A 13,667-nucleotide genomic window follows, 5' to 3' on the forward strand; every position below is an offset into this window, starting at 1 on the left:
TATATATATCTAAAAATCACAGCATAGTAATTAATTCAGCAAAATGAGATTAAGTATTTAATGATGTTACTGCCACCACCCTTAATTATTTTCCCACCTTAAACTGAGAGATGATGAGCCCTTCTTTTTCATGCTTTTTTTTATAAAATATGCAAGTAACATGCAGGTTAAAAATAGATTATTAACTTTCCAATGGGCAGGGGATGGATCTGGTTAGTCACCTACTTGTAATTGTCAAGGGATGTCCATTTTATATTAAAAAAAAAAAATTTTAATATTATGGAACAATTGCTCTTTGGTTTTGACAACTTCATTATTGGAGTTGATGCATATATATATAATCCATTTTAATTAGAAACTTGATTCCCCATTTAACAATTTAATCCCTTCTAGTAGTTGCTTAGCACTGTCTTCAAATTACAGCAACACCCATTCATCAATTGCTAATAATTATTGCCTCCAACAGCAAATCCTACAAGACCAAATTTCCAGGTGATTATATCCACATTAACAATCAAAAGGGGTATTATTGAAATTAACTTTTATTTTTTACCTACATTTATGGTATCTTCAAATTAACTTGTACAGGAACAATCTTAAAAATGTGTCCTCTCTGATTACACTAATTATGCAGGTTTCTTTGATTTTATTCTATTTTATAAAATTAAACAATTATTATTTCCCACCTCAACTTGATCAAAAGGCACAGGCTATCCATATCAAATTGCTCATTGTTTTCTTTCATTTAGCCCACATAATCGGTGGTCTTTGCCCACTTTCACTTTCATTTTACCAACACAAGGAAAATAGAGAGGCCATTGATGATTGAAACTATTGAACCAAAATACACTCTGGTACTGGTCACTTTCAATACAACCATGCATTCATCTGATACTAACTTATCGTGACATGTTATAATCCCAATTAATTATTAAACCAATAATTTAATAATTAAACATATGTTTTATATTATAAAATTATAAATAGAAAATAATATAATAATGTTCAGATGGTAAAAATTCAACAATTTTATTTTCACCACAGTATTTATTTATAAACTCTAAGTTAAAATAATTAATGACACACATTGAAAATACATGTATGTTAGCGGGGAAAAAGAAATTCAATTCCTCCAAACGGTGGGCAGATTCACTCATAATAAAAATTAAAAGCCCTTTATTGCAAATAAACGAAACAAAAAAAGGAAGGATTCTTTTAGAAATAAAGAAACTTTCAAAGCTGAGTCGTTACATTGATGCCAAGAAATAGAAGGGTCCCTCTCTTCTTCTTGTCTTCATTTCTTTGATCTGTTCTATTTTGTCTTCTCGGCGAGTGCTCGCCACTCTTATTACTATAACTTCATAGAAGCTCACGTCCTCCAAAATCCTTTCTCTTCGAAATCTTAACTCTGTATCTCTCTCCTACGTAGTTCGAAAAGGGAAAAAGAAATGATTCAGCTATTGTTTACACTGATATTCTCTGAGATGGCATTGATAACGGTGCTTATGTTCAAGACCCCATTAAGGAAGTTAGTGTTGATGGCTCTGGATCGGGTCAAGCGAGGTTATGGCCCAATCATTGTAAAGACGGTGGCAGGAACGGTGTTTGTTGTGTTGATGTCAAGTGTGTACAGCATGATGAAGATCCAGAAGCGTTGGATCGATGAGGGTGCTGTCAATCCAACGGACCAGGTTCTCATGGCCAAGAACCTTCTTGAGGCCACTCTTATGGGTAATTGTTAGTTTCATGCTTTGCTTCTGTTTCTTGAAGTTTATGAGTTTTGTGGGATTAATGTAAAGAGGCGGACTGGATTGGAACCAATCATTTTTTTATGTCTGATTGATCGTGTTATAGATCTAATTGTGTTTTTTAATGTATGATTGAGCAAGTTATAGATCCATTTTTCCTCATGCGAATTTAATTTAATGGGTAATGGGTGTTTCAGTATGGGTAGTAGTAATACTGCTCGTGAAATGGGCATTGTTATTTTGGATTGTCATTTTGTTCAATTTTTCACATAATTGTATATGATCACTGAGTTGTTTGCTTGAAGAGCTTTTTTGTTGAATATCTTCATTCTAAAGTAAAAAAGGGATTTTTTTTTTGTTTTTTTTTTGCCATCCGTAATCCATTATCCTGGAAGATCATAAAAATTTGACACCAGACATCTATCAAACTCTAAGGTTTGAATAGAATAGTAGTTTAAATTGCACAGTGACCTGAACCCTGAATATGATCCTCAAACAGTGGCGAGACATAGGACCACTTAATTTCATTGTGATTGGAAGAGTGTCATTTTTCTGGTCGCATATTTTACTGCGTGCTGTTCTAAGTTTTCTTTCCCCTGTTATTTGTGCTCTTTGCTATTATTTGTATTGATTTGAGTATGACACTATGGCCCTGTTTGGGGCTGAGGTTAGGAGGCTAAAAAGGTGTTTTTCTGGAAAAGCACTGTTTTAGATACTATCAAACAAATTTGTTTATTTGTTTTGGAGTTTTTGAGATTAAAACATGTCAATTTTAATTTTAAATTAATTTTTAATACCCTCTAACTAACAATTTAAAGAAGTGTGTTTTCTCAATAGCACTTTCAATGGCATTGCCAAACAAAACCTATGAATGTTACATTTGTTAAAAAGCTTGTGATATTATTCTTACTCTTTCTTATTCTCGAGAATAATTTTCTGTACAATAATAATTCGCGATATTTCTGCATGTGTAGATTTTTTGTTTTTCCCTAATCTGTTGAACTCTTTGTTCTGTTTCTTTGAGATTTTATTTTGAGTCCTATGGTTAAGGGTTCCTGTTTCTATTTCAAATTCCCTGTTTTCTGTCGATCTTATTGGCCATTGGACCTTTATTAATCTAGACTTTTTGCAGGATCCTCTCTTTTCCTTGCACTAATGATAGACAGACTGCATCATTATATCAGAGAACTCCGCGTAAGGAGGAAGAGCATGGAGGCTGTAAAGAAACAAAATCAAGTTTTCGAGGATGGAAAAGTTGAGGAGAGCAAAGCCCTGGAAAAAGAAGTGATCACACTGCAAGCAAAACTTAAGCAGCTAGAATCAGAACTGGAGGTGAAGACTAAGGAGGCTCATGCTTCAGAAGCAAATGCGGTAGCTCTGAGGAAGCAATCTGAAGGATTTCTTTTGGAATATGATCGCTTACTTGAGGAGAACCAAACCCTACGGAACCAATTGCAATCGTTGGACTTGAGATTATCACGTTCAGGTAGCAAGAAGAATACTTAAAGGAAATGAGCACCTTTATTAAATAGGTTTTTCAAACTCCTTTTTTATTTTATACTACTCATCTGAAAAATTTTCAATGTGGGTTTGTTTATTGTGGTTTAATTCTGAGTTATGCATTGTTGTAAGTGTGGAGAAAAAGGACAATACAAAACAGGAAAAAAGGAAAGAGAAAATAGGTTTTCATTCTCTTAGTTCAATTCAAGTAGGCTTCATGCTGAAGTAGAATGGGTTAATATTGTCTGGACGAAATGTGGTACATTAAGACCTTATGAGTTCTAAGAGAATATGGTCAGTAATGGCAATTGGCTACTCCTTTTCTTAATTTTTCTTTTCCAACAAAGGTGGCCGACTTTAAGCCTCTATCTGCATAGCTTAGGTTCTTGAATTATTAACAAGTTTCAGTATGGGATCTTTTTCTTGTGGAAGCATATCTGTGTTGAGTACAGTGAGTAGCATTAAGCCTAGGAGAACCAAAATTGAGAGTGCAGATAGCAACAGCATATTAATTCAGCAAATGAGGTTTTAGTGATGATGTTACTCCCACCACAACTAATTATTTGCGCACCTGATACTGGGAGATGATTGTTTCTTTTTAATGATTTTTATAAAATATGCAAGAAAAATGTCATGCAGGTAAAAAAGATGATTAGCTTTCTAATGGATCTAATTAGTCACCTACTTGTGATATCAAGTAGCTGCCTAGTACTAAAAGAAATTTGATTAAACCAACCCTTCCAAAAGGGGCAGTTGCCTCGTTAGTTCATCTAACTTCAGCTGAATCTTCCCAGCACAACAACATATTAATATTTGTTTTGTAATTTATCCTTTGAGAATCAGTGAATTTTATTTATTATTACTTTTTTCCAGTTATATTACTTGAAATTGTAAATTAATTTAATCTATATTCAAAATAATTTCATATTAAAATGGAGTTAATATAAGAGTTGTGGATTATTTTAAAAAATTAAAATATTAATTTTTATCAATTTAATTTTGGAATAAAAAATTTCCACCTAAAATAGAGGCTGTCCAACCATGTCCTGTGACTGAGGACAACTCCCTTTTTGTGCGTTGTCTTTGCCCTGCCATGCCCATAAATTTATATTATGAACATTTTAATGCAGTTTGCTGTGATTAGGTTCTGTAATAACTTTGCTCCCTCTATGGTTTTGAAAATCCAGACTAAAATACAAATTAAGTTATAGGTTTTGTCAAATTTCAATAACTAAATATTTAAATTTAAAACTACTAACTCATTCTTAAACCCTTTTTGTGTTAAAAATGAATATGAGAAATTCCTTGCTTTTGATATCTGAACACTTAATATGTGTTTGACAAAAAGTTAAAAAATTAAATGTCGAAAGTTATTTTTATAAGTTTTAATTTTTAAAAAATGTCATTATTAATTTAGTTTTTTAATATTAACATTTAATCCTTAAAAATACATGACTATTAATGAAGTAAAAAGTTTTAAATATCCCAACAATATTAATAAGATATTAATAAAGGGTTAAAAGTTATGAGGATAAAAATTGCCCATTATCAACCTCGTACCAAACGCTACTTAGAATAAAAATAATCCATTTTTAATTAGAAACTCCATTCCCTACATATTTAACAATTTAATTCCCTGTATTGGTTGCTTCCGTTTGCTTAGCATTGTCTTCAAATTATATAAATGAAGACTCATTGGTCAATTGCTAGTAATTATTGCCCCCCAACAGCAAAATCCCACAAGAGGAAATTTCCAAGTGACTATGTCCATATTAACAATCAAAGCAATACAATACTCCTAGGTCTTGTCCACTTTCACTTTCATTTTGCCAATTTCATTAGAAAAAGGAAAATAAAGAGACTATTGATTAAAAAAAAAAAAGTCTGGCACTTTTCACTTTCAATAACTCCATTAATCTGATAGTACATTAATTGATAATTAAGCTAATAATTTATGATTAAATTCATGTCTTATAATATAAAAAAAATAATTATAAAATAATATAATAATATTCACATATTTTAATATTGAAGAAATATTGAATTTTGAAAGAAGGCAATATTAGGGGAGGCAAGGGATACTTTTCCTCCCGGTGGGTGTGCAGATTCATTAAAAAATGAAAAGTAGAAGCCCTTGATTGCAATTAAAAAAACGAGACTCTTTTAGAAATAATCAAAGACTTTCAAAGCGGAGTAGTTGCATTGGTGCCAAGAAATGAAAGCCCCCCACTTTCATTTAATCCTTTTATTGAAAAAAAAACCTCATATCCTTGATTTTCTCTGCTCGCCACTTTCATTACTATAGCCCCATATAAGCTCAAATCCTCCAAAATCCTTTATCTTTGAAATCTTAACTCTGTGTCTCTCTCGTACATGGTACAAGAAGGGCAAAGAAATGATTCAGCTTCTGTTTACACTGATATTCTGAGTTGGTATTGATAATGGTGCTTGTTTTCAAGACCCCGTAAAGGAAGTTAGTGTTGGAACGGTATTGATCGGGTTAAGCGAGGTGACGGCTCAATCATGGTAAAGTCGGTGGCTGGAACGGTATATGTGGTGTTGATGTCAAGTGTGTAAAGCATGATGAAGTTCGAGAAGCGTTGGATCGATGAGGGTGCTGTCAATCCAACGGACCAGATTCTCATGGTCAAGAACCTTCTTGAGGCCACTGTCATGGGTTAGTGTTAGTAATTTTCCCTAATGTGTTTAACTTCTTCCGTCTATCCTCTGAGATGTTATTTGGAGTTTTATTGCTAAAGGTTCCTGTTCTCATTTCAAATTCCCTGTTTGTTGATCTTATTGGCCCTTTGACCTGTGTAAATCTAGACTTTACAACTTGCAGGATCCTCTCTTTCCCTTGCACTAATGATAGACAGACTGCATCATTATATTAGAGAACTCCAAGTAAGGAGGAAGAGCATGGAGGCTGTAAAGAAACAAAGTCGAGTTTTCGGGGATGGAAAAGTTGAGGGGAGCAAAGCCCTGGAAAAAGAGGTGACCACACTGCAAGCAAAACTTAAGCAGCTAGAATCAGAACTGGAGGTGAAGACAAAAGAGGCTCATGCTTCAGAAGCAAATGCAGTGGCTCTGAGGAAGCAATCTGAAGGATTTCTTTTGGAGTATGATCGCTTACTTGTGGAGAACCAAACCCTACGGAACGAACTGCAATCTTTTGACTGGAAATTATCACTTTCAGGTAGTGTTCAGTTTCTCATCGGCTATTAGGCAAAAGTGCTTTTTATAGGACTTGATGGTTTCTTGATGTTCGCATATATATGTCCAGTCCGAGAAGAACACTTAAGGAGCTGCGTTAAATAGTCTTTTCAAATTCCTTTCTGTTTTATACTAGTGGAAACTTTTCAATGTGGGTTTGTTTATTGTGGTTTAATACTGAGCTGTGCATTGCTGTTAGTGTCGAGAAAAAGGAGAAATGCAAAATAATAAAAATAAAAATTAAAAAAAAATTAAGGAAGGAGAAATAGGTTCATTTTCTTTGTTTAAGTAGGCTTCATGCTGAAGTAGAATATGGGTTAATATTGTCTGGACGAAATGTGGTACATTGTGAGGACATCTTAAGACCTCTTATAATTTTTTAGAGAATACGCTCATGAGGAATGGCTAGTCCTTTATTTTTCTTTTTCGATAAATGGTTTCGAAAGGCAGTCGACTATAAACCACTATTGCAAGGTTGAAATCCTTGAATTATTAACAAGTTTTAGTGTGGGATCATATTAGAATTATGACTAAAAATACTAATGAGATTTGGAGAGAGGTCTTTTTCTAATTTGAGTGGGAGAAATATTTCTCAATAAGATGGAGGAATATTTCCTATAATGAGTAGAACTCTTATTTTAGTATTATTTTTAAATTAAGTAAGACTCCTAATCAGAATTAACACTATTATAGGAGAATAATGGAAAATGTTGTTTGGCTTTTACCCATTGAAGAGAGTGGCTTTCGGCCATTGAAGAGAGTGGCTTTTGCCCATTGAAGATAGTGACTTTTAGTTCATTGAGTGAGACTGTCGCCCATTGTAAAGAGAGGCATTGCCAATTGCTGCGGATTTGGCTCTGCCCATTGATGAGAGGGTATTTGAGGATTACTAACTCTTTGCTTTTCAACCAAGAATCGATATCTCGATTTAACAGAATAATTACCTGAAGAGTCAAAATGCCATACATAAGTATCACTAGATCCCATAGGAGCAATTGGAATAAGCTTAATAGCCTGAGCTACTTCCTCCTCAAATAAATTGTCAATTAAATCCATCTTCCATTTGAGAGAAGTGTGATCAATGAGGTTAGCAACCTTATTAATATTTGTCGAACAATGAGCTAGATGATTCACTCTAAACTTTGGAATAAGAGGAATCCATGGATCAAACCAAGCAAGAGTATCACTCCCATCTCCTATATTATGTCTGAACCCTTCTTTAAGAACATCTCTACTAGCTAATAAGCTTTGCCAAATCCAGGATTTATTCTTTTTAGAGGCTGAAGCATTCCAAAAAGATGAATTTGGAAAATAAAGCCCTTTTATCACTCTAGCCCATAAGCTATTTGGGTGATTAATCAATCGCCAGCTCTGCTTAGCTAAACACGCTAAGTTAAGCAATTCAAAATCTTTAAAGCCCATCCCCCCTTTAGACTTCAACTTTGAAGTAGATTTCCAGCTAATCCAGTGCATTTTCCTTTCCTGGTCCAATTTTCCCCACCAGAAATTAGCTACCAAACTATTGAGCTGAGAACAGAAATTCTTGGGCAGCTTCAAGATAGACATTGTGTACATAGGAATGGCGCATAACACTACTTTAATAAGAGTTTCACGGCCTTCTTGGGATAGAAGCTTTTGCTTCAAAGACTGAGTTTTTGCCTCAATTTTTTCCTTCAAGAAATTTAGAGCTGGGGTTTTGGATCGACCCTAAAAGGAAGGAAGAACCAAATATTTGTCTTCTAGCTTCATTTCATCCATGTTAAACATAGAAAGGATCTCATGTTTCAATCAGACAGGAGTTCTCTTACTGAAGAATATGCTTGACTTATGAACGTTAACTTGTTGTCCTGAAGCAGTAGAGTACTTAGAAATTATATCCATAGTAGCCATAGCTTCTGCTCTGGTAACTCTACCAAATAAAAGAATGTCATCTGCAAAGAGAGAGTTAGTGAGAGCAGGTGTTCTTCTAGCTAGCTGAATCCCTTTTAGAAAACCATCTTGATGAGCTTTGGATATAAGACAAGATAGAGCCTGAGAAACGAAAAGGAACAAATAGGGGGACAATGGGTCACCCTGTCTAAGGCTCCTTGAAGGAAAAAAATGGCTGAGATGGCCCCCCATTAATAAGAATAGAGTAACTCACTATGGAAACACATTGCATAATTAGATTAACCCAAGCCTAATCAAAACCAAATTGAAGTAACACTCTTTCCAGAAAAGACCATTCAACTTGGTCATACGCCTTATGCATATCTAACTTCACAGCCAAGAAGTGCTTTTTTGATTTTACAACTTTCAAATAATGAAACACTTCATGGGCAATAACAATATTATCTTGAATGGATCTATGAGGAATGAAAGCAGTTTGATCAACGGAAATGAGAGCATCCATCATAGGTTTCAGTCTATTAACAATGATTTTTTAGATAATCTTGTATGTGAAATTGCATAGACTTATAGGCTTATATTGATTGATAGAAGAAGGGCTTTTACATTTGAGAATAAGAACAATATTTGTTCTGTTGAACTCTTTTAGCATGAACCTAGAAGCAAAAAAACTTTGAACTGCAATACATATATCATTTTCCACTACATCCGAACTCCTTTGGTAAAACAACCCTGGGAACCCATCAGAACCAGGAGATTTTAGCCCTCCTAAATCAAAAACTATTCTTTTGATTTCTTCATCTAGAATAGGAGCAAAAAGCTATTGGTTCATTGCAGGAGAGATAATGGAAGGTATCAAGTTCAAAACTTCTTCCTGACTGCTTGTATGATTGCTCTTATAAATGCCTTTAAAAAAATTTAGAATTTCTAATCGGATCTCTTGTTCAGTTTCAATCCAAGTACCATCAACCTTCTGGAGTTTCACTATAGAATTTCGATGTCGCCTTTGAATTGTAGAAACATGGAAGAACCTTGTATTTCTATCCCCTTCTATCAACCATTGAATGCGAGATCTCTGCTTCCAATAAGATTCTTCTCTATTCCACAGATCTTTCAAGCGATTTAAGATGAATTGCTCATTTTGGCAATTCTCCTCAATCTGAGGATTCTCATAAATTTCTTCTAATTTAATTTTGAGCTGTTGGATCTCACGATGTTTTCCTTGAAATTGATCCCTGTTCCAATGACAAAGGGATGCACGATATAATTTCAGTTTCTGAGCCACCGAGAACATCGGGGGAGCCTCTCATAGGATTACTCCAAGCTGTAGAAATAAAAATTGGACACTGACTGCTCAGAAACCATTTGGATTCAAATCTAAACAAGAATCGCTCTTGACGTCTTATTCCATTAAGGCAAAGCACTAGCGGAAGATGATCAGATCCAACCAGCACTTCGTGTAACACACAATCATTTGGAAAAGCCATTCTCCAATTCACAGAGACTAATGCTCGATCTAACCTTTCAAGAATAGCTGAATCTCCAAACTATCTATTAAACCAAGTATGGTGAGGGCCTTTATATTCTAAGTCCATAAGAGCAACACTATTAACAAAATCATCAAGATCCTGCATCTGAGAAGTTCTAACTTCATTTCCACCCTTTTTTTCTTCAAAAGACATAATTGAGTTAAAATCACCCAAACATATCCATGGGTCATTGATCAAAAGCTTCAATGAATTAATTTCAGCCCAAAACTCATTTCTACCCTCACGGGACAGATTAGCATATACAAACGTGGCATGCCACGTACAAGAGTTGTTTTCAGAAGTTAAAACATAATCAATGAAATGAGAAGACATTGATAGAATAGAAATCATAACCTCATTAGTCCACCACAGAGAAAGTCCACCTGATCGTCCCACTGGATCAACATACATTCCAAACTCAAAACCCATTCTTCTCCTTAGTGTATCCATGTAATTCTGATTATTTTTGGATTCCATTTGAAACACTATGGAGGGGCAATGTTTTGCAATGAGCTCCCGCAGAGCTCGAACTGTCCGGGGTTGCCTAATCCCCTAACAGTTCCATGATAAGACCATCATAGCGCTTATGGTGGCTTTTGGCCAGCCACCGAGGCCTCAGAAGATTGAGATAACAAATTTGATTCCAAAGCTTCATCTGCAGTTATATTTTCCTGACTTGGTTTATTTTCTACATTCTCCTGATCTTGAAATGTATCAACACTCCTGTCAGCAACTATAGCCCTTGCTCTCCTTTTTCATTTCTTGCCAACTCTAGTATTCCTTGTCAGAATGTTACTTAGTGAGGATTTACCCAAAGGCTGAGCATCACCCTCTTTAGAGGCTTGCATGGTAGATATTTGGCTAGGGATAGAGGTTGGGTGGGCTGTATCTGGAAGTGTAAAATTTAGAATAGATGCTATTTGGGTTGGGGATGGGCTCGCTGTAGTACTCTCTGGTTTAAAAAGGCTACAAGCTAGATGGACTAGACAGTCCAAAGGTTTAGGGTCCACTATATTCGGATCAAACACTTTGGGCTTTTTAATTTGCAAATGGGTTAGAGATGTTTGGAACTCTCTCTTTCGGGTGAGCCTTTCGTAATCAACAAATGGACTAGAGTGAGAAGGCCCAAAAGATTTCATTAAGCCTAGAACACTTTTGGAGGAGGATGTATGAAATAGGGTCCCACTAGCATCTTGGGGTTGAAGAGATTCAACAAGAAGGGAAGCTGTCAGTTTTGAGATGTTTGAGGTACAAAGAGAACGTTCATTAATAAGAGTATCAGAACTTTCAGAGGAAGAAAAACTGTATTGCTGGGAATGAGAATCATCAATACACCGAACTAGGGCTTGTTCAGGGTATAGAGGCTTTTTTCCTTTGTTGAGGTTTCATTGGGAAGAGTAAAAGGTTAATCTCTACTGACACTGGTGGCAGAAAAACTCGAAACCACAGGATTTCCAGGATCTAGACATTTAATGTGGGTAAGTGGTTTTGGAGCAGAAAACCAAACTACCTCTGTGGGTAAATGAGGCTTACGCGCCACCTCTAATGGTGGAGACGTTAAGGGGGAGGTTAAGATAGGGACCAGTGTTAAAAAAGATGGTTGCTCATCTTGGGGAAGCATTTTATGTGTTGGATTGGGGATACTTCTAGAAAAAAAAAAAAAAAAAAAAAAAAAAAAAAAAGGGAGCAAGATTGGGACCCTTAGTAAGCAACCACATACCAAATTTGGGTTTTAGATCCATACCTGGTTAATCTCGCTCTTTCTTCAGTCGAACCTCACAACTTCGCATTATATGGCCTATCACTCCACAAAAGAAGTAGAAAAAAGGCAATCGCTCATATTTAAACATCACCCAAGTTTTCATACCTCCTTCCTTTGTAGCATAAAATCCTGTTAAAAGAGGCTTTTTAACATTTATCCAGACTTTGATCCTCAAGTAGGAGACCCAATCTTCATTATCGTTGCCTGAATCATCCCATTCAATTAACCTTTCAAACAGTTGCCCAATACAGTTTTATACTGAAACAAGGGAAAAAGTAACTGAAACAAGGGAAAAATCGGATTAACTCACTCAGCGTGAGATCGAGAACCTCCACTAAAAGGAGAGAAAAAGCAACTTGTGGACATCTGACCCTTGATTCCTCGTACTAATTGATTTGGTAATTGAGCTCTGTGTTGATGTATCTTAGGGCCTATTTGGTATTGTTATTGAAACCATTGTTAATGTTATGGAAAGTCAATCACTATGTTATGGAAAGTCAATCACTATATTATTTCTCTGTATATTCTGTATTCTGTATTCCTATTTAGGATTTCTTATTTAGGATTTCTTCCTAATTAGTAGAACACAATTATAAGAATCAATTGTATATATATACCTATATACAGATTAATTGAAATCAATGAGAATCATCTCTTTCTACATGGTATCAGAGCAGGTCATCAATGCAGGGTGACTATTTGTTCTCACTACCCAGCTCAGGAGAGACCTTGGCCGTCGACTGACCGTTTCAACCCCGATCAACATCGCCGGCGTCGCCTCAACCCCCTCATTCCACCACTGTGTGCTGTTGCTTGATCCAGTATACCATTAAAGGACTTCTGAGGTTTGGCTCTCAGATCCTATTTCGGTATTTGCTTGATTTGTGATTTTGGGTTATTTTGCTGCTATAAGCACTTTGGATTAGCATTTCGGTTAGTTTTCTTTGTCTCAACAAATGGCAGACAATAAGAATGTTATTTCTGATGTGATTCCGATGATGACTAAGATCACGGAATACAAACTTAATAGTTCGAATTACCTGGAGTGGAGTAAGACTGTTAGGGTCTATTTGCGTAGCATTGATAAGGATGATCACCTTACTAAAGATCCACCCACTAATGATACACGACAAACTTGGCTAAGGGAGGATGCTCGTTTGTTTTTGCAGCTTCGGAACTCGATTCATAGTGAGGTAATTAGTTTAATTAATCACCGTGAATTTGTTAAGGAATTGATAGATTACTTAGATTTTATGTATTCTGGTAAAGGAAATATCTCCCGTATTTATGATGTTTGTAAGGCATTTTACCGTGCTGAGAAAGAGGATAAGTCTCTCACGGCTTATTTTATGGATGTTAAATAGGTATATGAGGAACTTAATGTATTGTTGCCTTTTAGTCCTGATGTGAAAGTTCAGCAGGCCCAACGGGAGCAACTAGCTGTTATGAGTTTTCTTGCAGGCCTTCCTTCAGAGTATGAGACTGCTAAATCTCAGATTCTCTCCAGTCCTGAGATTTTCTCTTTGCATGAAACATTCACACGGGTCCTTCTTACAGAGAGTGCTCAATCTTCACAGCCTACCAGTAGTGCTCTTATTAGCCGTAATCCAAATGGACAACAGGGTAATAAAAGAGGAAGTAGAGGAGGAATTACAGGCAACAGAAGTAATCAACGTAATGGAGAGGCTAGTTCTAATCAGGACTCAAGAGGAGTCATTTGTTATTATTGCCATGAGCCTGGCCATACAAAATATAATTGTCCACAACTTCAAAGGAAAAATCAGTGATCACAGATGGCAAATATGGCAGCAGAGAATTCTACAGTATCTTCCTCTGAGAAAAGTATTTTGGTATCTGCAGAGAATTTTGCACAATTTTCTCAGTATCAGGCATCTCTAAAGCCTACCAGTTCCCCTGTCACTGCGATCGTTGAGTCAGGTAAATCCACTACATGCCTTGTGTCTTCTTCATCCAAATGGGTTATTGATTACAGTGCGATGAGATCACATGACAGTAATTCTAGTCTTC

General features: G+C 35.7%; 2 protein-coding genes and 1 pseudogene across 2 annotated transcripts; 2 read left to right on the plus strand and 1 right to left on the minus strand.

Moving 5' to 3' along the window:
- The first annotated feature begins 1,201 nt into the window (after positions 1 to 1,201).
- Positions 1,202 to 3,576, plus strand: LOC110670660 (uncharacterized). Its single transcript, XM_021832780.2, has 2 exons — positions 1,202 to 1,731; positions 2,881 to 3,576. The coding sequence occupies exons 1-2, from the start codon at positions 1,449 to 1,451 to the stop codon at positions 3,252 to 3,254; spliced, it is 657 nt and encodes a 218-aa protein (XP_021688472.2). The 5' UTR covers positions 1,202 to 1,448; the 3' UTR covers positions 3,255 to 3,576.
- A 1,893-nt stretch (positions 3,577 to 5,469) lies between these two features.
- Positions 5,470 to 6,611, plus strand: LOC110670664 (uncharacterized; annotated as a pseudogene).
- A 645-nt stretch (positions 6,612 to 7,256) lies between these two features.
- Positions 7,257 to 9,642, minus strand: LOC131175927 (uncharacterized). Its single transcript, XM_058140627.1, has 5 exons — positions 9,312 to 9,642; positions 9,005 to 9,149; positions 8,773 to 8,866; positions 8,256 to 8,492; positions 7,257 to 8,168 (listed from the first exon to the last, which is right to left on the minus strand). The coding sequence occupies exons 1-5, from the start codon at positions 9,640 to 9,642 to the stop codon at positions 7,257 to 7,259; spliced, it is 1,719 nt and encodes a 572-aa protein (XP_057996610.1).
- Positions 9,643 to 13,667: the final 4,025 nt, after the last annotated feature.

Source organism: Hevea brasiliensis, chromosome 18 (genome assembly GCF_030052815.1).
Source record: "Hevea brasiliensis isolate MT/VB/25A 57/8 chromosome 18, ASM3005281v1, whole genome shotgun sequence".
Lineage (NCBI taxonomy): Eukaryota > Viridiplantae > Streptophyta > Magnoliopsida > Malpighiales > Euphorbiaceae > Hevea > Hevea brasiliensis.

Coding starts and splice junctions, on each gene's coding strand:
- LOC131175927 (XM_058140627.1), bottom strand. CDS start 9,642: ATGTTCTCGGTGGCTCAGAAACTGAAATTATATCGTGCATCCCTTTGT. Junction 9,150..9,311: donor GAAACTCCAGAAGGTTGATG/GTACTTGGATTG, acceptor CTCCTATTCTAG/ATGAAGAAATCAAAAGAATA. Junction 8,867..9,004: donor CAAAGTTTTTTTGCTTCTAG/GTTCATGCTAAA, acceptor CATTGTTAATAG/ACTGAAACCTATGATGGATG.
- LOC110670660 (XM_021832780.2), top strand. CDS start 1,449: ATGATTCAGCTATTGTTTACACTGATATTCTCTGAGATGGCATTGATA. Junction 1,732..2,880: donor TCTTGAGGCCACTCTTATGG/GTAATTGTTAGT, acceptor GACTTTTTGCAG/GATCCTCTCTTTTCCTTGCA.